At 44.4% G+C, this 26,420-nt stretch overlaps 4 protein-coding genes across 10 annotated transcripts in view; 3 read left to right on the top strand and 1 right to left on the bottom strand.

Annotated features, from left to right (window-relative positions):
• ddr1 (discoidin domain receptor tyrosine kinase 1) overlaps window positions 1–1,663 on the top strand; it is a 30,087-nt gene extending 28,424 nt beyond the window's left edge. For all 6 annotated transcript variants that reach the window (XM_028978900.1, XM_028978898.1, XM_028978899.1 and 3 more), the window contains one exon: window positions 4–1,663. In XM_028978900.1, the coding sequence (XP_028834733.1) occupies window positions 4–144 (141 nt within the window). In that variant the 3' untranslated portion in view covers window positions 145–1,663. The remainder of the gene's footprint in view (window positions 1–3) is intronic.
• A 79-nt stretch (window positions 1,664–1,742) lies between these two features.
• On the bottom strand, window positions 1,743–8,132 carry flot1b (flotillin 1b). The gene is made up of 13 exons (XM_028978901.1): window positions 8,027–8,132; window positions 7,204–7,258; window positions 6,785–6,860; window positions 6,391–6,481; window positions 6,144–6,287; window positions 5,663–5,782; window positions 5,491–5,586; window positions 5,256–5,408; window positions 4,927–5,108; window positions 4,732–4,777; window positions 3,446–3,583; window positions 3,167–3,331; window positions 1,743–3,052 (listed from the first exon to the last, which is right to left on the bottom strand). Exons 2-13 carry the CDS (start codon window positions 7,244–7,246, stop codon window positions 3,023–3,025), a joined length of 1,284 nt encoding a protein of 427 aa, XP_028834734.1. The 5' UTR covers window positions 7,247–7,258; window positions 8,027–8,132; the 3' UTR covers window positions 1,743–3,022.
• An 868-nt stretch (window positions 8,133–9,000) lies between these two features.
• On the top strand, window positions 9,001–14,026 carry tubb5 (tubulin, beta 5). The gene is made up of 4 exons (XM_028979135.1): window positions 9,001–9,199; window positions 11,140–11,248; window positions 11,512–11,622; window positions 11,835–14,026. Exons 1-4 carry the CDS (start codon window positions 9,143–9,145, stop codon window positions 12,890–12,892), a joined length of 1,335 nt encoding a protein of 444 aa, XP_028834968.1. The 5' UTR covers window positions 9,001–9,142; the 3' UTR covers window positions 12,893–14,026.
• A 705-nt stretch (window positions 14,027–14,731) lies between these two features.
• Window positions 14,732–26,336, top strand: mdc1 (mediator of DNA damage checkpoint 1). Of its 2 annotated transcripts, none has more exons than XM_028982097.1 (12): window positions 14,732–14,821; window positions 15,093–15,240; window positions 15,662–16,183; window positions 16,296–16,380; window positions 16,477–17,972; window positions 18,725–18,772; window positions 20,284–23,504; window positions 23,709–23,813; window positions 23,917–24,099; window positions 24,177–24,302; window positions 25,039–25,149; window positions 25,917–26,336. In XM_028982097.1, exons 2-12 carry the CDS (start codon window positions 15,105–15,107, stop codon window positions 26,094–26,096), a joined length of 6,213 nt encoding a protein of 2,070 aa, XP_028837930.1. In that variant the 5' UTR covers window positions 14,732–14,821; window positions 15,093–15,104; the 3' UTR covers window positions 26,097–26,336. The 2 variants fall into 2 exon arrangements, with proteins under 2 accessions (XP_028837930.1, XP_028837931.1); XM_028982098.1 differs by having other exon boundaries at window positions 25,844–25,982.
• Window positions 26,337–26,420: the final 84 nt, after the last annotated feature.

Below are 26,420 nucleotides of genomic sequence, written 5' to 3'. Positions count from 1 at the left end.
CAGGTGTATCTCAGCCGACCTGCTGTGTGTCCTCAGGGCCTCTACGAGCTGATGCTCAGCTGCTGGAACAGAGACTGCAAACTGCGGCCCTCTTTCTCTCACACTCACTCCTTCCTCACGGAGGATGCCATGAATATGGTGTAGAGATGGCAACCAATGGAAACTCTTACATCCAGCATCCACCAACAAATCAACCACATATTCATAGGTGGTGAGGCAACCAGGATTGAAACGATAGTTAGAAGGCAAGAGATGACTACTCTCCTTTTCCTTCATTCTTTATTATAAGATGCGGATAAGTAAAGGGTTCTTTGTATATTGTGTATCTCTTTGGGCAAATGGGACTGACGGGCACCGCTGGATCGGTTTATGTTCTGTGGCAGAACCCTTTCCTACCCTAAACCACGTTCCCCATACAACTTTGCTGACAGGCTCTAAGACTAAATGCTTGTTTAGGCCATGAACAATTTCTGTGGGACTACGAATACTGTTGCTTTCATTGATAATATCACCCTTTATCTATACCAGAATCATGATACATTTAAAATCATTACCACTGAATCAATGCTTATGGTGAAAATATATCACATCTTAACTAACAGGTTATTGTATACAAGCAAATGCTTTTCTTTTTATTTACATTTTGGACAACTGTCAGTTTTCTATGTCTACATTTCAATTCAGTTGTGTTCAGTTGAATGCTCTGATAAGGTCTCAAGTCACAGATGAAATCATTTCACAGTGAGAGGTTACTCTTTTTACATAATTTCCACCATTTTCATGTATTGCAGTATCATGTAGCCTGTACTCCCAAAACATGCACAAGCATGTAATTTCACAAATTGATTGTTATAATAATAATAATTCTATTTATCATAGCTATACTTTTGTATAGACGTTTGACAGTGGATTGCAGCCCTGTCAGCTCTGACGGGATTTTAAACTGGGTGACGCTGGTTTTACCAACACAATGCCTGTGCTGGAGCAGAAAACTCTTTTAACGCTGCATTCTGATTAGATTTAATGCGGCATGTGTCAGGGAATGATGGTGACATTGTTGAATGAATGGAACTCAAAGACAAGGTTCCAATCTTTAGGAGCTCCCTCAACCTGTTGATGATCAGAGCTTCTGCGGCTGAACCAAAAAGCATGAACTACAGTGTCCTTCCAACCCAACAACCAACCCACGTTGTTCTCGGAGGAATCTCGGGTTCTCGGCACACCAGAAAGGATCTTGAGCTGGAATACAGCCATGTTGACATGCACATGTGCTATGCTTTCATTATGGCACCTTCTCTATTCTCTGCAAATAGCTTGTATCTGCTATAGAAAGTGTATATCCTGCTGCATTAAACTGATGAGGTGTGATGAACACCTAACCAAATTGTCCATACATGGCAGAATAAAAACAGAAGTGGATGGTGAATGGTTATGTGGTATGTACTTTTAATGAAAAACCTTACTGTACGCAAGTTTTTTTTATACAAAATTGTACTTTTAAGAAATTAAAGATGTGTAAATATTCATTGGGACAAATTGTTGTTTACTAATATATGGAACCATTATGTTCATAGTATCTGGGTTATGCTTCTGCCTCGAAAGCTTGATGCCCTCCTGTAATTCACTGTCTATTTTTTTAGGTTTTAATAAAACATTTTCTGCATTTCTGCTGTTTGCCTGTTGGAGTTGAAGGCTGGAGTTGAAAACGTATTCATAAAAAAAAAAAAATATCACACATCATATAACACAAGGAAGGAAGGATATGTTTATTGAGTCCTCAACTCTTAACTAAAGATATTTACTGTGAGGTAAATATTTTGGCAGATATAAATAAAAAAAATAAACCACAAGGCACAGTAACACAACCACTAGCAAAATGAAGATTGCGGCCATGTGACGTGTATAAAACGTTAAAATGCGTAAATGCATTACATTACTGTTAGAACACATCTGGTGATTACACACAGGGATGTTCAGCACTTTGTGGTGACAAAGGCAACAGTGTTTGCATCAGTTATATTCTAGAATGAGGTATAATACAACCCTACATTTGGACCCCACCTTTCTGTTTAATTTGAATGATTAATTAACTTCGTATTCGCATTTCCGCACTCCTGCAAAATTCAGATTCACAAGCTTGGCATAGACAAGTGAAAACCATGTTCATTTCATCTGATCATATTTCTACTTGTTCTAAGAGTGCAACTGAAACTTCAGTCAGTTCCTTTCAACCACTTCCTTCTGTTCATTCAAAAGAAAAATCTTAAACTAACTTGTAATGTATTAAAACCTTCGAATGTGTTAGGCACATCTTTTGATGAAAGTAAATAAATGCTGTAAATGTAAAATGTAAATACGTGTGTTCCCCTCTGGACAAATTCTGTTTAAAAGTAGTAAACTCAGAACAAGCTGGGGGAAAAAAAAAAAAAAAAAAAAACTCACAGTATCAGAACTACAGCTTGCCCATTATCCACAACAGTTACCTACGATTGTCTAAATGACTGCTGGAATTCCATAATTATTTGCTCATTAGTAGAGTAGGCTGACTGAATGCTGCTCTACTGCTGCTGGAACAATGGATACAGAGAGGTTGGAGTGTTGCTTATAGTTGCAACCATTTTTGGCATAAACTGCTCCAACAGTAATTGCCATAACAACTTAATTTGCATATTCGTGCATAAGGTAGCATGAGAACCCCAGGCTGAGATCACAGGAAAAAACATTTTGATTAAATATACAATACATATATGGGGACAAGTATAAGCATAACTGCTTACATTCATTACATATGTTAGACTTCTAAATACAGTTATATAAAATCACACATGGATAAAACCTGACAGAACGTCGTCTATAGGTTTTAAAAACAGAAAAACAGGCACTCAAAAAAAGGCAAATATTAATATGACCTGGTATCTATAGCTTAAGCACACTCATGCAGACATGCTCAAACCAACAGATACAAATATAGACTGACATCATCGGGTCTGAAGGGAGATCCGCTTTTCATCAAGCTTCCGCCTTAACCGTTACGGGTAGGCTTTCCAGCAGCCTGCAAAAAAAATAAAATAATAATACAGTTTGCATGTGAGTGTAGACTCAAAGCACATATTCTTATATATTTACACATACGTATAAGAAAAGAAATACTCATTTACTCTCTTACCTGTGAGATTCTGACCCCAGTCAGCTTCTCGACAGCATCCGGTAGCTTGGTCATGATGTCCAGCACCTCTCCAGTCAGTTTGGCTGCACCAACCTCAGAACCACCGCTGGAAACCATGGTAATCTTTTGGGCACTTGCAAGTGGTTTGCTGATCTCTTCTGCCATCTAGAGGAGAATTAAATATACATACATACACATATATATATACACACACACACACACACTTTTCTGGGCTTTTTACCAATACACAACATGGTTTCACGGAGCGGTGAGACTCACCAGTGGCAGTTTCTCCAGCAGCATGTCCACCATGGCACCTTCTTTATATTCCTTAAAGGCTTCTGCCTTCTTGGCCATCTGTTCTGCCTCAGCCCTGCCCTTTGCCTCAAGAGCAAAGGCCTCCGCCTCCCCCTTCATCTGGGAGAAGTGAGAGAGGACGGGGGTGTAATTAGTGTATTGCAGTAGTCCGTTAACTTACTGTCATTCTAGAGAACTTATTACTATCAGGCCCTTCTCTTTATCTCTCCTGGAGAGCATCCTGGTGCAGAGTGATCACGTGGAATCACTGACCTCCATGGATTTCCATGGTATTTGCTGCTTTTATCAGAGCACAGGGACAGTCCCCCTGGAGACACTCAGGGTTAAGTGTCTTGCTCAGTGACACCATGGTAGTACACATGGTTTGAACCTGTGACTCTGTGATGATCTGGTTCACAGGCGAGTGTGTCACCCGCTAGGCTACTACCAGCCCCACAGCAACTTTTATTAATGGAGCGAAGGACACAAGTACACAGACAAGTACATAACAAGTACATAACCTACGGCATTCACATGACCCTTTATAACTACAAAGGACAAAACTGAAATCAAACCAATATATTTTCTTTCAATATGGATGGACAAACTGTGTCTACTAAAACAACCATAAAAATCGATGACAACACAAACTGCACAAACACTGAAATCTGAGCTTGACAGACTGTGCGGGGGTGGGATACTCTCCTTCATGCATGATAAGAAATGAGAACCTGCAAACAAGCTCAACCACCACATAGCTGACATCAATAGGGCAACACTGCTGGCTAGAAGTCAGGCATTCCCGACTAATCTTTCCTGCTCGCAACCCTTCACCTTCTGACTAACAACATTTACTTCACAGAGAAGGCCACGCTAGCTTCTGTGGTCCTCTAGCCTGCATTGGGATGTATTATAGTAACACAACAAAGAATTATTCATTTCTCTTATACGGCAGCATTAGAAACAGCTACATTTTTCCACTCACACTTGCTGTGGGAATCAAGTGAATGTATTGCAACGTGTTTGAGAGCGCTTTTAACATTCAGAAGACAAAAAGAAGTAAGATCAGTGTTCACAACAGACATGTGCTGGCCTGCAGTCAATGCTAACATATAGACCACATAAAAAAAGCCATGCATCGCTTCACAAGAAAGAAGAGAGCAGCTCTTAGACAGACAGGAATGGTGTGTGTGTGTGTGTGTGTGTGTGTGTGTGGCAAGCAGAGGAGAAACTAAAGGGCTGACAGAATAAAAAGCTGGTGTACTTACTCTAATGGACTCAGCCTCCGCCTCAGCTTCCATAATGAGCTGCAGTCTGAGAGAGGGTGACAGAGAAGGTCTTGTTGCTAAGCAGTCTAATGAATCCAAGAAGCCCACAGACCTTTTCCTTTCCAGTGGGGACAATCAATTATGCCGCGTTTTTTTAAAATTCAGAACATGGAGAAGATATATGTCCGTGTTTACCGCTCTGCCTCGGCCAGTTTCTCCAAACGGTATCTCTCAGCTTCTGCTGGCTTTTTGACCTTAGCCTCCAGCTCCTTCTCCCGGCGAGTGATCTCCTGCTCCTGAAGGGTGATCTGCTGTGTGCGCTCCACCACCTGAACCTGCATCTTCTCCTCCTCAATACGCTGCTTGGTCTTGGCCACCTAACACCCACAGATCAAGAGTTTCGATCATTAGTGATAAATGCTGAATATGTTACTAGAAAATATGGGAGAAAAGTATTAATTACGGAAAAAAATATATATAACATCTTTTTCCATAGAGCTTGAGTGTGCAGAGGCTAATCCTACCTGAAGCTGGTACGCCATTTCTGACTCCGCCTTCTTGGTGTTAACCTCCATGTCATAGGCTGCTTTCTTCAGCTCATAGTCTCTCTGGGCTTTGGCCATCTCAATCTCATTCATATACTGAGCAGACACCTTCTCCTGCATGGCATGGGCTTCCTAGTAACAGGTGTTTTAAAAGGTGTTGTTCTGAACCAGGGACGTCAAATAGAGATTCATATTTCATCTGTGAGAATATTACCTTGATTACAGCATCTCTCTTGTACTGCGCCTCTCCAATGCGGGCGTCCTTCTGCACCTGAGCCGTGCGAGCTTTTCCCAGGGAGTGCAGGTAATCCTGAGAAATAAACATGAATCTAACTCCTCTGTGACTATAGCAAGGTCACAGGAAATTTATAAAAACACAAACCAACCTGGTCATCGTGAACATCTTTGAGTGTGTAGCTGACAACACCGATCCCCATGTTAACCAGATCAGAGGAGGCCACCTTGAATACCTGCTCAGAAAACTTCTTACGGTCTTGATAGATCTCCTGAGATTTATTAATGTGGTGAAAAGAAAGAATGGGGGCTGGGTCAGAATATCTCCAAAACAACAGGTCTAGAGATGTTTTCCCAGTAGTTAATAGCCAAACGAAGGACAACTTGTGAAGTGACGATGGGGTCATGGTTGCATGTGGGTTTGAAACCAGGTCCTGGCATACACGTAGACATTATTTCAATATACATCACCTACTGAAATGCATACAGGGGTATTCCATTAATGACAAGCTTACGGGACTTACAGGAGTCTTCAGAGCTCGGTGCCACAGTTGGGTTTTAATGTTGAGGCATATTGTTCTAAAATTTTTCATGCGCCGTGTAATTCAGAAAAAATATCTTCTCAAAACGCACCTCCACTGTCAGATGAGCAATGATGGCTCTCTGATGTCCTTCTAGAGTCTCCAAGGCGATCTGGGCAATCTCTGCTTCAGACTTGCCCAGGAACATCTGGCATGCTGCAGCCAGCATTTCCTTATTCTGGCCCTGGATCTTCACCTATACGCAGCACGGGTCCAAAATCAAGGTCAGGACAGGGATAGTAACTCTGGATTAAACACTAACTGGAGAAAAAAAAAAAAAGAACTGGAGGTATATTTACCTGCGCAATGCCAGTGACAGAGATGGGCACGCCATGACGGGTGTACACTTTATCGCTCTTCACATTTAGGGTAAGAGTATTCAGAGAAATCCTGAGATGAAAAGTAGATTTGAATGGTTTAAATAAATTTGTGTGGCACAATTAATCTGAACAGTGACGATTCAACACAATCTACATCTGTAAATTTGACTCAACGTTCCAACTAAAATGCCGCAGTGGGGGAAAGGAAGTGGGCTCATAATAGAGGAGTTGCGGGTTCAAATCCTGAACCACCAAAGCACCGTCCCCACACGCTGCTCCCCGGGCGCCTTTCACGGCTGCCAACTGCCCACCGAGGGTGACGGGTAAGAGCACAGGACCCGTTTCGCTGTGTGAAATGCACAGGCGACATTACCTCTGAATCTGCTGGATACAGGGAAGGACAAACACTCTCCCGCCAGCTATCATCACTGGAGGGGAGCGACCACACCCTGCAGGGAGAAACAGGAAGCACCGCCATGACCATCATGCAACTCACAACCGACCACTTACAAACCTACTTTTCTCTAGGCTGAGCTTTGCCTGAATCAAATTGTACGTTACATGGCCGAACTGAATATAAATATCTTCCACAGCAATTACTTCTTCCAGGACTATATAATTAATCAGAAATAATTTAGCCAAAAGGCCTGACAGCCAGTGCACATGTAATTTGTGAACACAATGTTCACAAACGCTGTATGACAATGGACATACAGTACATTACGATCAGCATGCATGACAATATCTCATTCCTCGATCTCATCTGCTTGGAAGTTCTCTGGAGGGATTTACCTGACACCACCATAGCTTCATTAGGGCCACAGGTATAGAACATCTCGAGATGGTCCTAAAAAAAAAAATGTTGAAAAGCAATTTTACAGACACTCTGATCACAAGCAGCCGCTCCTGCCTACACACAGCTCATTAATATACTTCTGTAGTATAAAAATTGTATTAATCCGGGGAGAAAATAATCTCCTACAACGTTCGAGACGGTAGTAACTTAGTGGGTAACACTCGTAACGACCCAGGTTCAAATCCCACTTACTACCATTGAGTCCCTGAGCAAGACACTTAACCCCGAGTGTCTCCAGGGGGACTGTCCCTGTAACTACTGATTGTAAGTCACTCTGGATAAGGGCGTCTGATAAATGATGTATTTTTTTTTCCTCGTTTCACGATGTAATGCTAAATTAGACCAGACACTACTGCTACATACTTATCTTAAAGCTCAAATAAAACGTGTGCAACGCGAACTATAAATGAATAAAGTTATGAAGTGTTCGTAGTGTGTTTTGTAGCTTGATTGATTGATTGATTTTGTAGCTAGCTCGCCGTAACTAGCGAGCTAGCTTATGTACTTAGCCAAGACTCGAGGCCAGAACACGGCCACGAAAATAAAAAAAGAAGAAGCCAAGAACAGCAGAGGAAACACGGAACCAAAACCTCCGCACCTAACATCTATCTGCTGGCAGCAGGTAATTAGCAACCAGAAAAAAATACAATCATTTCGTTCTGGAGCCCGAGGCTGGAGAATTTCCGCCATCGTAGCCACGGACTCCGTCGCGCCGCACGAACACAGCGTTTCTTATTAAAGTTCCAGTTTTTAACTCACCAGCGGTTTATTTCCAACAGCTTCGGTCGCGTCGGACGGCTCGCCGTGTGTACGTGTGGGTAAACTCAAGATTTTTTTTTTTGTCACCCACGGACAGCAAGAAACGAATGAGTCGCCCCCCCGCGGCAGCTGCGGGAACTGACGGTCGCCGAAACACGCGTGGCTCCGGGTTTTAAAAAAATATATATATACACAAAATACGTACAAGCACGCCAAGGTGCACACTATAATGATAATATAACGCTAATACGTTGCGGCGAGAGTGACACGGTGCTGGGTGGCGACTTAAAAAAAGAGCCCACAGCTGCTAGGATTAAGATGGTTGCATTGGCATCGTGCAGATTCTTCGGTCTGTGTGTGTGTGTGTGTGTGTGTGTGTGTGTGTGTGTGTGTGTTTTTGTTGACCAGCCCAGATGTATTCAGTTTCACGGTTTTATCGTGTGACGCAGTGCGGTGGAAATGAGAAGGAGACGCCAGCATTTGTCGTTTACAGCCCGTAATCCATGTTTTGAAGGTCTGCTTGAAGGAAACCTTCGCCCACGCCCATTGAAGGGAAAAGACGGGAAACTGCGCCCCACTGTGGATCTTTAGAAGTGATCCACGGGTCTCCGTTTATCCTGAGAACGACTTACATTTACATTATTTACCAGACGGTAGTTACAGGGACAGCCCCCCCCCCTGGACACACTCAGGGTTAAGTGCCTTGCTCAGGGACACAATGGTAGTAAGTGGGATTTGAATAATGGTGCTTTTGACCTCAAAAGGGAAATATTTAAACCCCAGTAATGCTGTCAATTGCTAAAATACATGCAACGCGTGTGTTGTCATGTTAAATAAAGCATGTCCAGAAAGCCTCAACTTTCTTATGAAATGTAGAGCAGAACGTCATCGCGACTCGGCCGATTTACACCAGCGAGACAAGGGGCCACGCCCATTACGACCCCGAGCCTCGTTCTCGGTGCAGGCGGACACGCCCATCGCCGGGCCGAGCCTCGTTCTGGATGCGGTCCAGGCTTATAAAGCCTTTGTCCTGTCTGCGCTGTCTGTAGCGGATTCCTGCACCGTGCCGGGTGACTCTCCGTCTTTCTTTTTCACGACCGCCAACACTCTTTCACAATGAGGGAAATTGTGCACATCCAGGCCGGCCAGTGCGGCAACCAAATTGGTGCCAAGGTAAGTTTTTTAACCATTTTTAACCATCTTCAGTTATTACAACGTAAGAAGGGATGATTTACACACAACGTTGCTCTACTGTGGTTATTTCAGCCACAGTTAAGCAGTGATCCTCATAATACAACGTTCAAGTCGAAAACGAATTAAATGCGATTGGTCTAATTGCACTGACTAATTAATTAGCATGTTAATATTCCGCCACGTATGAGAATAACGGTGCAGTAGACGGACCCTCCTCCCCCAGGCCGGGCGTGTCCGGTCATTGTCTGGGTGCCTCGCCGGCCAGCTGTCACCACCCCGGGGCCGCCCCTTTAAAAATGTCGGGGAAGCAGCATCCCCTTCGCCTCCAGGAAAACGGCGATCGATGGAGGCGGATGCGGGGCTGCGTGGGAGTGGGGGTTGGGGCGGGGATGGGATGGGGAAGAAGGGTGGGGCCGTGGTAATTGACAAAGAAAGATGCCGTCTGCACCCTGCAAGACACGAACGTGACGTTAAAACATTTCGTGGGTCCGTTCTGACGTCGCATGTGTTCACTTTCAATTAGTGTCAACCAATTACACCATTTATTTAAATGAATTCAGAATTTAAAAGGACCTTTTACAGGATTTGGTGGTCTGATAATCTCACCCTCCACGCTACACGGATGAAAGGGATTTGTTGGTGTTCTGTCCTTTTTAATTGTATATTAAAAGAAATGAAGGATTTCAGCTATTGTCTATGGAAGTGCTGGTTAGTAAGGATCCATTATTCTGTGCCAGGAGAACGGGAATGTTCGAGCAGCACCCTGTCATTACCGGCTGAAGAAGCTCCTCGGAGAGTTGGGTTTTAATGCCCCGTAATGCGTAGGGGGAGGCCGGACCGCTCCCCAATCAATGTCTCTTAAACACAATTAGGAGCGGGACTGGGGGGAGGGGAAGGGTCGCTGGCCATCTGATGCAGTGAGAGCACGGAAAAGGAATGTCTCTCCAGATACTTCATGCAGCTGCTATCTCGTTTCGCCTTTAAATCCAGCAGCTGCTGAAATAGCGTCTCCGTGTCGACTGGATCCCTTTTTATTACATAAATCCATAAATGGCCTTTCCTTGTTATATTGCATTGCATGTCACTTTCTTTTTGAAGGATTGCCGTGATTTGCATGCAATCGAGCTCCCATGGGTGCCGTTGGTAATGATGTTCCTGTTCATTTGAATGATAGGATGGTTTGAACAGAGCATACATTCATCTGAGAAAGAAGGGACGTCTGGGCGTGTCAGTGGTTTCCTGCTTATTGTCCCCATTCTTTCAATGCAATTATTTCCATCTCAACATGAAAGCTATCTCTCCATGCTTCAACCTTTACATCCCCCTCCGTCACACTCTCCCTGCCTGAGATTGAGGTCACTTGGCCGGTTGGGTTGAATAGTCATCAGTAGTGATTGTATTCAGGCCTTTTGTTAAACCCACAAATGCTGACTGATTTCTGAATCATTTAGAAATGACCTGTGGTCCAAGTCTGTGGTCCAAGTGTCTCTTAACTACTCAGAAGAACCACGGGCGGCTTATCCAGATTAGTACAAATCCCCTCTTTAATTCAGCATTTCACAAGTTTCATAATCAGCACAGACATGTACCACATCATGCCTCACACACACACACACACACACACACACACACGCACCTCCTGAGACTGACCAAACATGAGTACAAAGCGGCAGGGCTTTCCATCCGCTGTGACAGACTTTGATTGGAATTCTGGTTTCTCTCCACCAGAGAGGCTATTGTGCTCGCTGTACGTTTGCATTGTATGTGAATTCCTTTTCAATTTTGCGTTTGGTCACATCGTTTGTATTACTGCCACTGATTCAAGCCTGAATGCCAATGGAATGTTTAAAACATGTCACAATTTAGTTTTTACATGCTGGAACATCCTCTCACCGTTTTCCCATTGTTTTTAATCCTAGTTCTGGGAGGTGATTAGCGATGAACATGGAATCGACCCAACGGGAACGTACCATGGTGACAGTGACCTGCAGTTGGACAGAATCAGCGTGTACTACAACGAGGCCACAGGTACTAGACATTTCAGCAGAAAGAGGATTCATTCCTCCCGGCTTCATTTATTCCATTCGTTTAAGACGACAAGATACGTGACCAGCCTGCGACACATCACAAGGGCGAGTAATTCTGTTGCCGATGTCCGGAGGACCGTTCGCTCTGAATGTGACACTGTTCTCTTTATTAAGGGCAGCGTGTCTGCCTGCAGTACTGAGCTGATGTGTTTCTTTCCCTCCCCTCTCTTTCTCTCTCTCTCTCTCTCTCTGTCTCTCGTGGAGGAGGAAAATATGTTCCCAGAGCCATCTTAGTTGACCTGGAGCCCGGTACAATGGACTCTGTGCGCTCTGGGCCTTTTGGACAGATCTTCAGACCCGACAACTTTGTGTTTGGTAAGTCATGGAAAATGGCATAGACGTTGAGAAATGGGTATAACCAATATCTGCATATTATAAATAACCTAGTATGGTGAAAAGAACTGTTATGGATTTTGTTTGAATTCATAGATAGTTTGTCCTTGTAATAGTACAACTTGACCAAGGCATGGGATCAAGGACTAAAATAATGAATATTTTAATTTGACCCTTGAAACCACCTCCTCTAGGCCAGAGTGGTGCAGGAAACAACTGGGCCAAGGGCCACTACACAGAGGGGGCAGAGCTGGTGGACTCCGTGCTGGATGTGGTCCGAAAAGAGTCTGAGAGCTGCGACTGCCTGCAGGGCTTCCAGCTCACCCACTCCCTGGGTGGCGGCACCGGTTCCGGAATGGGCACCCTGCTCATCAGCAAGATCCGTGAAGAGTACCCTGATCGTATCATGAACACCTTCAGCGTCGTTCCTTCCCCAAAGGTGTCAGACACCGTGGTGGAGCCGTACAACGCCACCCTCTCGGTGCACCAGCTAGTCGAGAACACAGACGAGACCTACTGCATCGACAACGAGGCGCTCTACGACATCTGCTTCCGCACACTCAAACTCACCACCCCCACCTACGGAGACCTCAATCATCTGGTGTCCGCCACCATGAGCGGCGTGACGACCTGCCTGCGTTTCCCGGGCCAGCTCAACGCCGACCTCCGCAAGCTGGCCGTCAACATGGTGCCCTTCCCTCGCCTCCACTTCTTCATGCCCGGCTTCGCTCCCTTGACCAGCCGTGGAAGCCAGCAGTACCGCGCCCTCACTGTGCCTGAGCTCACCCAGCAGGTGTTTGATGCAAAGAACATGATGGCTGCCTGTGACCCGCGCCATGGCCGCTACCTCACGGTGGCGGCGGTGTTCCGCGGCAGAATGTCCATGAAGGAGGTGGACGAGCAGATGCTCAATGTCCAGAACAAGAATAGCAGCTACTTTGTGGAATGGATCCCCAACAACGTCAAGACCGCCGTCTGCGACATCCCCCCGAGGGGACTGAAGATGGCCGTCACCTTCATCGGCAACAGCACCGCCATCCAAGAGCTGTTCAAGCGCATCTCTGAGCAGTTCACCGCCATGTTCCGCCGCAAGGCCTTCCTGCACTGGTACACAGGAGAGGGGATGGATGAGATGGAGTTCACGGAGGCCGAGAGCAACATGAACGACCTGGTGTCCGAGTACCAGCAGTACCAGGACGCCACCGCCGAGGAGGAAGGAGAGTTTGAGGAGGGAGCCGAGGAGGATGCCTAAGAAGTGGGGGGAAAGGTGTGTAAGGGGGAAGTAAAGGTAGCTGAGGAGTAGAACGGTTCGTGGGGAGGGGGGGGTCGTTGTAGCAAACCAACATGGATTCAGCAGCAAGCGTTACAAATAGACGGTAGTATTAGTTTATGGGGCCAAAAAGAACCAGAGGAAAGCACACGGAATGTTTCCACGTTCAGTTAAGACGATGTGATCACAGTGAAAGAGTCATATGCCAAATTTTTGATTTTTGATTCTGTTTTGTTCTGTGTTTCCTCACCTCACCAGGCGGAGGGCAGTAGGGTTCGTAGCTGAAAATAAAACCCACCCAGTAGCTGCAATTGCACACTTTTTCAGACAGGCTCTTACAGTCACGGTTTGAGATGGAGACATAATCCATCGGCTGAAACGAAATGAAGGGTTTCTAACTGAAGACTAAGCCTTGCTGTTGAAGAGAGAAAGCGGGAGGAGGCGAGGCGCTCATCTCCAATTAAACATTGATTTACGACGTTTGCGTTGCTTTGTTGTGGCCTATGTTTTGTTCTTAAAGAAAAGTTAAGGCTATATTTTCAACTTTTCCTTACATAACTTGCACTATGAAGGAGGGGGGGGGACTAATGAGAAGGAGGGAAGGTTGAGCTGAGCAGAGAAGGCCGAAGAGGAGTAGGTGATGTTGACACCTCCACATGAGGTTGGAACGTTTATATTGATGAGTCCAATCTTCCTGGAGAGGTTAAAGAGAGATGAAGAGACACCTGGACGCCAAACAACGTCTTCAGGAAGAAGCTGGTGACGGCCTTCTCGGTGACACCACGGGACTGAATGTTTTGATGGGAAAAGACTGTAACATTCTGAATGTGTTGTAAATGCATATATGTCAGTGGCATAAAATTGTGATGATGTGAGCTGAAAGGGGAGAGGAAATTGTCTTAAAGCTTCTCTGACATTATTCCTTTGCTATCTGAGCCCAAAACATTGCCATTATAAAATTTCTGTATGTTTTTCTTAATTTGTAGATTTTCTAAAATGCTTTTCTCATGTTGCAATATTATGAGTTCTGACACTTTAAAATGTTTTATTTCATGTTGAAAAGAAACTGAGCCTCTGGTGAAAACAATAAAAAAACCTTTTGTTAAACTTTTCAAAGGTGGACTTTCATATTATTTCGGGGGGGTCTAACCAGCTTTACACAATCCCTGTTCAGACTTTTATCATCAAAATGATACACATTTTTTTCATTTCCATACTACACACCGCAGTGATCTCTACTTTTCAGATCAGAGACTTGCCTTTTACCTGTATTATAACATTCATCAAACATCATATATATTTTACACACTGAATGGGTTTAGCACCAACATTAACTTGCCAAATGCTGGGATGAATCCATGAATAAAACAAATAAAGTCTTTCAGCGAGTTGTTATTCTGTAGATTTATGCATTTGTTGATAAAACTGCTCCAGGGCTGGAATGGGTGGATGTAAGGGGCTCACTCCAAACATTTAAAGCATCTGCATTGAGGCCGTGACCGGTGAGTGAACATGCCACACCATTTAAACTATAACACTTGAATATTCGTATGGCTGTGTGCCATGTTTTGTGTATCAATATCTAGAAAGGATCATCCGTCCATCTAGACGAGTTTTTCCAGCACCACTCGATTAATCGATCGATTACTGGGTCGATTCAACCATCGCGGCAAACGTTTGAACGGAGGAACTGCTGAACTATCAATGACCAATCAGATCGCAGAATTTATTTCCTTAACCAGTCATCTTTAGCTGTTGCTGAACAGACACACTGTAGAGCCAATAGGAAAAGTCGGTACAGAAGAAGGCGGGCTTTGTGGAGGAAGTTAGCAAGGCTCTTCTCTTCTTCCTCTGTTACTTGCTGCACAAAGCGAGGCTGCAGGAGTCCTGTGTTGTTCAAACCGATTAAAGGTCGTTTTTTCACTCTTTTTTAAGGGATTAAATGTGTAAACGTTATGGTTAAACAATGCTTAAATATACGATAGATGTACATCCACGTGACGTACGTGGGCAAGTTTCTAATAGGATTCTGGCCCGACTTTGACCAAGTAGCATATCGTTTTTCCTTCATCACGAAAACACCCGCTTCAGGGGTTAAATCACGTATAAATTAATGCACGATGGTATGAAAAGAATGCACGAACCACTGTTCTCCTGTACAAACACACTCATTCGTATGCAGGTTGCTGGCAGAATGGATGCAACACAGGCAATATGCGACTCAGATTTTTATGGCGATGATGAAGAAGAGGAAGAAAACAATGATGAGACAAACGGGGTGCCGGTGGCAAGACTCAAGTTATTTAAAAATAACCACCTTCCAGAGACCGGTGAGTCCACAGCGATTCAAGACACGCCCGGTTTTTCTATTATCATTTCCAGCATTTCCTTCATGTGGAGAATTATGAAAAGCCATGATGAATTTATACAGATGAATATTACATTTCAGCTTGTAAATGCAGAAGTCGTTGGTTTGAAGACGGTTCCTTTCAAGCCATCGTGTGTGTTTTCATGTGGGTTCTGTAGAACTTTCAGTTACATTTAAGGCGTATATATGATGTCCTTATCCGGAGCGACTGACAATCTGTAGTGACAGGGACAGTCCCGCAGGAGACACTCGAGGGGTTTGAACCTGTGCACAACCTGTGTACCCGTTGTGTTCAGTATGTGTAGAATGTTTGCAGGTACGTGGCAGCTTCCGTCACTATACTTGCTGTTCCGTAACTTTTTGTTTTTGTCTCCTTTAACCAGAGTTGCCCCTTTACCAAGGAGAAAATGTTGTGGGCCGTGACCCCAGCTCCTGCACTGTGCTCCTCCCCGCCCGCTCCATGTCCAAACAACATGCCATCATCTCGATCTCTCTGTTCCGCGACAGCCGTCGTGGTGACATTGCCATGGAGGCTCTCATCTGGGACCTTGGCAGCATGAACGGCACGAGGAAGGGCCGGATAAAGCTAACTCCTCACATTCGTTATGCCCTCAGTGAGGGAGAGGGCTTGGTCCTGGCTGATTTGCCCTGTCAGTATGTCTCTGAAGGAATGAGAGGGGGACAGAACGATGATGAACAATCTGCGGAGGTACAAGAGGCAGGTTCAAAAGAGAAAGGAACCGAATCTGACAGAACAGTGGAGAACCAAGCTAAAGAAATCAGCACAGTAGAAATGTCGGACTCATCAGACAAGTCCATCTCACTGGAGCAGAAGGAACAATCGTCTGTTCATATAGTTCCAGAAACCGATTCTGATTTTGATGGGAAGCAGGGAGCATTTTTCTGTAAGTACAAGTAAATCTTTATAAATGCCTGTTACGATGCAAAGTAGGTTCTGTCATAATTTTTTTGCTTTTGTGTTTTTGTCATCCGTGTACTTTTGTGCTTCTGTGTAAGCCTCTAATTCAGATTCCCCTGAAGCATCCAGACCAACCTGCTCAAAACTCACAAGTCCATCAAATGCTACCGTCGTCCCAGAGAGGTGCGGTTTGTCTGAATTTGAATGACTTGTTTTATGGGCATTATAACTACAGTAGCCTAAACAATGATTATTTAATAATGCCGTCTGTCTGTTCAGCCCTCTGTCTGAAATGGAGGAGACCACGACGACAGGCGCTGCCAAGCCAGGTCCCCTGGAGTTCAATTTAGACAGTGACACCGATGTAGAGGGAGGGCAGGATGAGGTGGAGGCTGAGGTCAGCCAACCCAGAGCCACGAACAGCAAGCCTGGTGTAAGCTCAACCGAGGGGGCTGCAAAGCCAGCAGAACGTCATATGGACAGCGATACTGATGTTGATGAGGATGTTGCTGATGGAGGATCTGAGAAGGAACCAATAGACAGTGGTGCCTCTAACAAAGCAGCAGAATTCCACATGGACAGTGATACTGACGTTGAAGATGAATGTATGACTTCCAGGACTCTTCCCACATCTCTTGAGCTGAACCAAAAAGCTGCTGAATCAGTTCAAGTTCACCAGCATCCAGATGAATTCCATATGGACAGTGATACAGACGCTGAGGATGAAAGTAAAACTGTTTCCAACCCAGTAGTGACCTCGTATCAGACTAAGGAAGTCACTGCGTCGGACAGGGTTAACCAACCACCTGAAGAATTCCGTATGGACAGTGATACAGACGCTGAGGATGAAAGTAAAACTGTTTCCAACCCAGTAGTGACCTCGGATCAGATTAAGGAAGTCACTGGGTCAGACAGGGTTAACCAACCACCTGCAGAATTCCATATGGACAGTGATACAGACGCTGAGGATGACAGTAAAACGGTTTCCAACCCAGTAGTGACCTCGGATCAGATTAAGGAAGTCACTGCGTCGGACAGGGTTAACCAACCACCTGCAGAATTCCATATGGACAGTGATACAGACGCTGAGGATGACAGTAAGACTGTTTCCAACCCAGTAGTGACCTCGGATCAGATTAAGGAAGTCACTGGGTCGGACAGGGTTAACCAACCACCTGCAGAATTCCATATGGACAGTGATACAGACGCTGAGGATGAAAGTAAGACTGTTTCCAACCCAGTAGTGACCTCGGATCAGATTAAGGAAGTCACTGGGTCGGACAGGGTTAACCAACCACCTGCAGAATTCCATATGGACAGTGGTACAGACGCTGAGGAGGTGGATGATGTTCCACCTTCTAAAGTGGAGACTACACAAGCGGAAGTAAAGAGTGATCACCAGATGATGATTTTGATGGAGCCTGACTCAGACTCTGGAGAAAACACAGATGAAGATCCATTCAAGCCAAGCAAGAGTAAAACCTCCAAGACTGTGCCTTTGCAAGAAAGTGCTGGGGAAGCTGAATTGAAGATTCAGTCTGACAGCGACACAGAAGACGCAAGGCAGCTCCTGAACCCACCTGCAAAGCAGGGAGCTTCAGAGGCTGCCGGAAGACCTGAAGAAAGCAGGTCACCTGCCCGACAACCTGCAGATCTGGTGAACTTTGGAATGGACAGTGACACAGATGTTGAGGGGGACGGGGAGGCGAGTCCCAGGAAGCTGTCATTGAGCAGTGCTGGGGATGAACTTCAGACCTCCACTCCTGTGCAGAAAGGTAAGATGTGCTCAATACGTATTTAGTTTTAGAACATAAAATACTCCTTTCGAAGGAGTAAAATTTCAGCTGCTTGGCTAAATGTGTGTGTGTGTGCATGCATTTCAGTGCATCATGACATTTTTATATCTATACAGTGTGTGTTAATATCAGATCTGTAATTAGAGATCTGGGTATATGGGGCAGTGGCGGCCTAGTGGTTAAGGAAGCGGCCCCGTAATCAGAAGGTTGCCGGTTCGAATCCCGATCCGCCAAGGTCCCACTGAGCAAAGCATCGTCCCCACATACTGCTCCCCGGGCGCCTGTCATGGCTGCCCACTGCTCACTCAGGGTGATGGGTTAAATGCCGAGGACAAATTTCACTGTGTGCACCGTGTGCTGTGCTGCTGTGAATCACATGTGACAATCACTTCACTTTATTCACTTTATCTATAAGGGTGTCACTGTATTTACTCAGGTTGTTGTGTTACGACCAGGCGTATTGTAGAAATGCTGGAAATTTGCTTGATCTGTGACGTTCTATTAGATTATGTTGTAATTGGTTCAAACTAGTCTGTTAATGGATGTCTGAGTCTCAAGGTGAATACTCTGCATAAGTGTGTGTTTTTATTTTTTATAAATATATTACCCTTTGATGTTTTTGTCAGACAATGCAGTAAGTTTAAAGTTCTTAAAGATTATAAGTTTTGATTTATTTCCTTGGCTTGTGTGGTATTTAACAGCTATTTGTTTTTTTGGTTTTTTAAATGTAGGGTTGGGTGAAAAGATCGTGTCACAGGCCTTCCTCTCCCCGTTCAAATGTATGTAAACCTATGTATCTGTTTTTTAAAACTTTAAATCCATGTTTGTGATAAAGATACAAGATGTTTGTATTTCACTTATACAAGTGTGCTATATAATATCATACATTTTGGAACTGGCCTATTGAAAATTCCAATTCTATTTGTCACATACACAGTCATATGCGATATGCTATGCAGTGAAATGCTTTTGCGACTGCTATTGACCTTAATATTGGAAGTGAAACCAATATGCAAACATACCCAAACATTACAAATGTATGTTTTTAAACATAAAGTATGTGTAACAGGTAGGGTGAAGATGTGCTAGTGTTAATAAAGTAAAGTGAAAATTTGTGCAGAATTCTGGGGGGATAGAGTCCAGAAGTGATTGAAAGTGCTGGAGTGTATTAGTGTTCTGTCCTATGTAGTGCTGTTGTTGAGAGCTCGTATAGCCTGCGGGAAGAAGCTCCTCCTCATTCTCTCAGTGTTGGACTTAAAAGTTAGGGAAAGATACAAGATAAAATACGATTTCCACTTGTATTTACATTTGTACATTTTCCAATTTGTTTCAGCCAAAACAACTGGTAGAGTATCTTCTTTGAACAGACACAACATATAAAAATACATTATAATGGGTTATAACTGGTAGGTTGGTTCGCAGAAAAAAGTGCTGCCTGTTCTCACTGCTTAACAGTAGGTGGCAATAATGCCCTGTAATTGCGAGTTACAACCGCTGTTTTACACCATAGAAGAAGATCTGCAAATCTATTCTAATGACCAATTCTCTTGAAAATGTGGAACATTATTTAATTTCAATGAATTTTGCAATGTAATTCCTCTTGCAATGTAAAGTTTTTACTAATTTAAATGAAATTCAAATTATTATCATAACCCAGACATTCAAAGTTCAATTTATGTAATTTAAATTGAATAGTGCATCAGGCTTAATTAATATATTCATACAATGCTCCACATTTTAACTCTAAGTACTGGCTGTCATATGTTAAACTGGACAGCTCTTGTGAAGCTTTTTTTACACCAGAGACCCCGTTGTCCCGTTCTTCACACTATCTTGGTCTTTAGTTGCATATATTGGTATTGCATGAACATTATTTTATTGAAGTCTTCCATTATACATTGAAATATGTGGTGCAATGGTTTTGTTTGAATGCTTGTAGATCACGTAGATCACATAGATCACATGGAGAATTGTCCTAATATGCAAATTTTGTATGCGAAATGTAGGTACAGTACAGACTGTATTAGATATTGCTATGTTTACATTTACATTTACAGCGACAGAGCGACTTACAATCAGTAGTAATAGGTACAGTCCCCCCCTTAGTGTGTGCTACGATTGCTAGATAAAGATGGAAATGATATAATAGATAGAAATTCTATAATGATAGAAATTGAGTAAGAAGGTGTGTTATTATTTATTTATGAAATGCTTAAAAATATAATTTTGGTAACCTCGGCAACCCCCCCACCCCCCTTGTTTACTTCCTTCTTTTTCTGTCCTTTTAAAGGTCCTGCAGTCCCTGAACTTATTCACCCAGCTGTGTCAGCTGAAGACAGCCAAGAGGAAGATATCTTTGTGTCAGAAACACAGTCCTTCATGACACAGTCCCAACATTGCAGCATTGTTGGTGAGACCACCCTTGATGAAACCCAGTCTTTCATCAGCTCAGAGGAGGACTCCACAAGACCATCTTCTTTCCAGCTGTGTCTGACAGACAGAAGCAACATCCAGGCCATGGCTGCAGAGAACACCCAGGCTTTCAGCTTGCCAGAGGAGAGAGCCTCTGACGAAGTGGACTCTGATCTGGAGGCGACTCAGGCTTATGGGGCAGCTTCTGAGCAAGGGGGCTCAGGACAGGCTGTTGAAGCTACACAGGAATACATAACACACTCAGACGTTGATGTGGAGGAGGTGGACAAGACTCCAGCACTGGACATCATAGCTGCAGTGATGGAAAAATCGGAAGACGAGGCAACCCAGCCAACAGAATATGATCCTGACTACCTTCTCTCCACTGCTGATACAGAAATCATCCACAGAAGTGTACAAATGGAAGACAAAAGTGAACATAATAGTGACGATTACGTTGGGCAAGAAGCAAAGTTATGTGAAAGATCAAATGATTCAGACAAAGAACAAGTGATTAATTCCACTGAATCCCACTTGGATGTAAACTTTGCTACCTCTGAGACCCAGCCTATTTGTAACACTGATGATGATTACTTTGAGAAAGCAGCAAAAGCAGAGTCCCCCAAGCAGAGGTACAGACCACTTAAAGGAAGGAGAAAACGGGAGAAGGCTCAGCCATTTCAGAGCTTCTCAGATCCACAGCTCTCTACAGCTCAGACACAACCAATGTCCTTGTTTGAAGAAGAAAACGGTGAAGAGGAAGGCACACTTTCCCTGTCGGAAGTGAGCAGAAGAGGAGGAGACAAAGAAGCACAAGAAGGACCATCTACAAAACCGTTAGAACCATCTAAAAGAAGAGGAGGTAAAATAAATGATGAGAACAATGGAGAAGGAGAAGATGAAAATGCCAGAATTCTTGAACCCACAAGAGGAAAGGGTCCAGCATCAAAGAGAGGAGGGCGGAGGAGAGGACGAGTTGTACCAGAGGTGGAAGATGAACTTAAGGATGTGTTCAGCAGGGGAAAAAGGAAAAAGCGTGTAATGGGACTTGAAAGGGAACAGGACAAACAAATAGCGAACGAGGGTAGAGAAATTCTTGAAGAAAATAAATGTAATCAAAGACTGGAAAAGGAAAAGAAAGAAAAAGAAGAAAGGGAAAAGGTTCGGGGAGAAAGGACAAAGCAAGAGGAAAGAGAGAGGGAGAAAAAAGAAAGAGAGGAGTGCCTGGAGAGGGAGAGAAAAGAAAAGGAAGCAAAAGAACGAATGGCTATGGAAAGGAAAGAGAAAGAAGAAAGGGAAAGAATTCAGAGAGAAAGGAAGGAGCAAGAGGAAAGAGAGAGGGAGAAAAAAGAAAGAGAAGAGTGCCTGGAGAGGGAGAGAAAAGAAAAGGAAGCAAAAGATCGAATGGCTATGGAAAGGAAAGAGAAAGAAGAAAGGGAAAGAATTCAGAGAGAAAGGAAGGAGCAAGAGGAAAGAGAGAGGGAGAAAAAAGAAAGAGAGGAGCACCTGGAGAGGGAGAAAAAAGAAAAGGAAGCAAAAGAACAAATGGCTATGGAAAGGAAAGAGAAAGAAGAAAGGGAAATAATTCAGAGAGAAAGGAAGGAGCAAGAGGAAAGAGAGAGGGAGAAAAAAGAAAGAGAGGAGTGTCTGGAGAGGGAAAGAAAAGAAAAGGAAGCAAAGGACCAAATGGATATGGAAAGGAAAGAGAAAAAGCGATTAGAGTGGGAGAAAAAAGAAAGGGAAGAACAAGAAAAACAAAATATACTGGTAAGCCAAAGACTGGAAAAAGAAAGGATTGAAAAGGCAAAGACAGAGGAGCAAGAGCGACTGGAACGGGAGGAAAAGAAGCAAGAATGTCTGGAACATGAGAGGGAAGAAAGTGAAAGGATTGAAAAGAAAACGCAGAAAACCAAGGAGGATGAAAAGCTGGAAAGTCCTGAAGAGCGTAAGACTACTATAGAAGAAGAAAAGCCACAGGATGAGGGTTTGCAGAAAGAGGAAACAAAGACTAAACCAAGAGGCAGACGGGCAAGCAACAGACGCACGGCTCCAGTGGCATCTTCTGGCCTGCAAGATCGTCTGCCCTCCAGTGATGATGGTCCTGCCAGGAGAACTCGATCCCGGTCCAGCTCCTCCAACTCTGTCAGCTCGGAGAGGTCCACCTCCAGTCTACAGAGTCTGGGCAGGGGTAGGGGGCAGAGGACATTAGAACCGGCCACTGGAAGACGCTCCACGAGAAGGACTGTTGTGTCCTCAGATGCAGACAAGGACCCAGTCTCAAGGAGGACTTCCAGATCTAACTCGAGTAATTCAGTCAGCTCAGGGATATCCACAGCTAGTAATGAATTACAGAACAAAGGAAGGGGAAGAGGAAGAGGACGAAAGAGCGTGAAGGGCACCAGTGAACTGAAATCTGAGGCTGAACCATCTTCAAGTCTGGGTCAAGCTGGGGAGCCTGTAAGTCCCAAGGTAACAGGACGAAGACGGAGACCTCGAAAAACCACTGGTGACGATGATTCATTGGATAATGACTCAACGCAAACCAACAATGAGAAATACTTTTCTAATAAGCCTGTGGACACACCAAGAACCAAGAGTGCATCAAAAAAAAACAAGCTGGACGTGGAAGGTCCAGATGGAGGAAGTCAGCCACCCGCTAATGAAGAGCATTCCAACAAAGCAACTCTTCAACTTGAAATCAGTGGTCGGTCACGTGGCCGACGGCAAAACCCCTGTCCTCCAAACCGCCAGAGTGCGTTAGCAGAGGTGAGGGACGAAGGTGCAGAAGCTGACCAAGAGGTTTCCACAGCCTCCAGCCAAAAGAAAGGCCAGAAGAGAACCTTCAAAGAAGAGGTGGAAAATCTGGAGGCAGAGGCCGAAGAGATCCGTTTCAAGATCCCATGTGGTACAGGCCGAGGAAGGAAGGCCGAAGCGGAGGAGGCCAGTGAGGAGGTGCCGCCGGACTTTGCTTCTAGCACCGCTCAGAGAAAGGGTAGAGGCAGACAGAAAAAAGCAGTTGCAAGCATTCCAGAGGAAGCAGCTCCTTCTAAGATTCCGGATTCTGGACTGGATTCCGACCAAAGTTCTGTGAATCCAGAGGTAAACGTCCCTTTGTCTCTCATCTCCGCTTGGCTATCTTCGTCCTCATCTTGCCGTCCTCTTGCTGCTGGCCAGTTTCTGCCAGTCTTCTATTGATCCTCTACGGAAAGTAATGAAATTTAACTTGAGGTTGTATGTGCGTTGTCTACATGACCCATCTGCCCTTGTTTATTTGGTTTTTATCTCGGCTCTGGCCCCATTCAGGCCTCATTAGTGAAGGAAGCGCAGAAGCGCGCTGCTCAGGACAACTCTGCCCAGCCTGCCAAGGTGTCTCGGCGCTCAGCGGGCACCGCGAGACAGACGCACAAGGTAAGGGCCGTGTAAAAAAAAATATATAAAAATAATACCATCTCTCGTCCTGCTGAGTGGCATTAAAATGACGGCGGACGCGCTCCATGCCCCCCTTTCCTAGGTGCTCTTCACCGGGGTAACGGATGAGGCCGGGGAGGCGGTGGTTGCCCATCTGGGCGGCAGCATTGCCAAGGGCGTGTGCGACATGACACATTTGGTCACCGACGGAGTGAGGCGCACCGTCAAATTCATGTGCGCCGTGGCCAAGGGCATTCCCGTCGTCAACCCTGATTGGTTGAAAAAGGTTAGCGGCGACCGTCTGTAGTGACGCTCGGACCTTCAAAAGAACTAACTCCTGAATGTTTCACGCTCTTGTTCCAGTGCGGTAAAGAAGGAAGTTTTATGCCCGCTGATAACTTCCTGGTGAAAGATGCGGTGCAGGAGAAAAAGTTTAACTTCTGCCTGAAAGAATCGCTCAGGATGGCCAGCCAGAAGCCACTCTTGGAGGTACGATCTCTAGATGTCCCTCACCCTCATCAGTCATCATGCCTTTATACCGGCAGCCAGTTCATCCAAAAATGTGGTGTCCGAAATAATGATATCGTCCCATGCTGATTTTGTAGGTTTGCCCACTTACAAAGAAATTATGAGTCAGTAATTTCAGTGGTAGGTTAAAAAAATGCATTTAAAAAGAAAAAAGTTATAAATGAATTTGCATTTTGTTAAATCAGTGGGGGCTCATGTAATTATTTCTGTATATGTGCAGTGTTCTCCGATAATACATACTGTGATGTTTTCTCATATACAGGGTGGGTCATTTATATGGATACACCTTAATAAAATGGGAACATTGAACACATTTTATAACTCATGAAAGAATAAAGTTACGTTAAAACCAAGCACACCATTGTTTTTCTTGTGAAATTACCAATAAATTAGATGTCACATGACCCTCTTCCTATTGAAAAAACAAAAGTTGGATCCAATGGCCGACTTCAAAATGGCCACTATGGTCACCACCCATCTTGAAAAGTTTGCCCCCTTACATATACTCATGTGCCACAAACAGGACGTTAATATCACCAACCATTCCCATTTTATTAAGGTGTAAATGACCCACCCTGTAGATTGCAGGTCATGTTGCAGACATAGCCAATCTGTCAACATTGCGTCTCCTTTGTTCTTCAAATGTTACGATTTAACACTTTACAACGTACCTCTGCCGCACTTCCTTCCATCTCAGGGCTATGAGATACACGTCACTCGTTCTGTGAAACCTGAACCATCACAAATGAAGGACATAATCACCTGCAGCGGGGCTCGCTATCTACCCAAGATGCCTTCCGTCAATAAGGTGAAATTGCACAGTAGAGTGCGGCATGTGCTCATATCTTTATTCATGATTTGAAAGTGAAGTGATTGTCATTGTGAATCACTGCAGCATAGCACACAGTGACACAATGAAATGTGTCCTCTGTATCACCCTTGGTGAACTGTGGGAAGCCATGACAGGCGCCCGGGGAGCAGTGTGTGGCGACGGTGCCTTGCTCAGTGGCACCTTGGGGATTTCGAACCGGCAACCTTCCAATTACGGGTGTGCAGATTATGTATAGTTTAGTTCTTATTTTTAGTTTTTCTTATCAGTGGGGCAGTGGGGGCCTAGCTGTTAAGGAGGCAGACCTGTAATCAGAAGGTTGCCAGTTTGAATTCCCGAATCACCAAGGTTCCACTGAGCATAGCACCGTCCCCACACACTGCTCCCCGGGCGCCTGTCATGGCTGCCCACTGCTCACCAAGGGTGATGGTTAAAAGTTGTGTTCATTGTGTACACCGGGTGCTTTGACTTATCTGCTGATCTTTGTGTCTTGTTTATGACATAATATTTAACATTTTGTATATATGTATATATGCAATCTATGTATAGATTTTTTTTTCATATCTTTTATTCAAGGCTCTTGCGACTGCACAAGTCTGAATTTTTGATGTGTGTGCTGCACTAAAACAAAAATGCTAATATGTGCATTAATTTTTTTATCCTTTTCTGACAGCATGGCATGATGTGATTGTGAGTGTGTGCATCTCTAACTCTCTCCTCCTCGTTCCGCCCTTCGTCTCCTGCAGCCTCAGACAGTAGTAGTCTCCTGTCTGGAGGATTCGTCCCTCTGTCCCCCTGCGCTGTCTGCCTCCGTGCCTGTGGTCACGTCTGAGTTCCTCTTGACCGGAATCCTCCAGCAGAAGGTCGACTTGGTCAGCCATGCACTGGCAATCCCAGCAGCTCCTGCCAAAGGGAGGAAGAAATGATGATGGCACAGGGGACACATGGGGACACACTCTGTGCTGCTAGACACGAAAAATACCCATGAGAAATGAATTGAACTGTCTTCTGGGTACAAGGAAACAAAATGACCAAGGATTGTCCATTGAACATTTAATTCATATTTTTAATGCATGTGTAGTCCAGCGATTCTTATTTGCTAGTATGTGCCTGTCACTGAATGATTTTTGATATAAGCTGTTATTAAAATGTATTAGTGGAACGTGTGTTTGATTGTACACAGATGAAATAATTAATACAATTGCATTTTGCTGTTGTCACTAACATCAGGAAGTACTTTGGCCTTCCAC

The sequence above is a fragment of the Denticeps clupeoides genome, chromosome 5 (genome assembly GCF_900700375.1).
Source record: "Denticeps clupeoides chromosome 5, fDenClu1.1, whole genome shotgun sequence".
NCBI lineage: Eukaryota > Metazoa > Chordata > Actinopteri > Clupeiformes > Denticipitidae > Denticeps > Denticeps clupeoides.
This window is presented reverse-complemented; position numbering and strand designations above follow the sequence as displayed.

What these genes read in the sequence shown, in the direction of transcription:
- flot1b (XM_028978901.1), bottom strand. Translation starts at nt 7,246, where the DNA reads ATGTTCTATACCTGTGGCCCTAATGAAGCTATGGTGGTGTCAG. An exon ending in AAGATGTTCACGATGACCAG is followed by an intron (nt 5,587 to 5,662) that starts GTTGGTTTGTGT and finishes TTTATTTCTCAG; the next exon opens with GATTACCTGCACTCCCTGGG. An exon ending in TGCTGGAGAAACTGCCACTG is followed by an intron (nt 3,332 to 3,445) that starts GTGAGTCTCACC and finishes ATTCTCCTCTAG; the next exon opens with ATGGCAGAAGAGATCAGCAA.
- tubb5 (XM_028979135.1), top strand. Translation starts at nt 9,143, where the DNA reads ATGAGGGAAATTGTGCACATCCAGGCCGGCCAGTGCGGCAACCAAATT. An exon ending in GTACTACAACGAGGCCACAG is followed by an intron (nt 11,249 to 11,511) that starts GTACTAGACATT and finishes TCTCTCGTGGAG; the next exon opens with GAGGAAAATATGTTCCCAGA. An exon ending in ACCCGACAACTTTGTGTTTG is followed by an intron (nt 11,623 to 11,834) that starts GTAAGTCATGGA and finishes CACCTCCTCTAG; the next exon opens with GCCAGAGTGGTGCAGGAAAC.
- mdc1 (XM_028982097.1), top strand. Translation starts at nt 15,105, where the DNA reads ATGGATGCAACACAGGCAATATGCGACTCAGATTTTTATGGCGATGAT. An exon ending in GCTACCGTCGTCCCAGAGAG is followed by an intron (nt 16,381 to 16,476) that starts GTGCGGTTTGTC and finishes CTGTCTGTTCAG; the next exon opens with CCCTCTGTCTGAAATGGAGG. An exon ending in AAAGTTCTGTGAATCCAGAG is followed by an intron (nt 23,505 to 23,708) that starts GTAAACGTCCCT and finishes GGCCCCATTCAG; the next exon opens with GCCTCATTAGTGAAGGAAGC.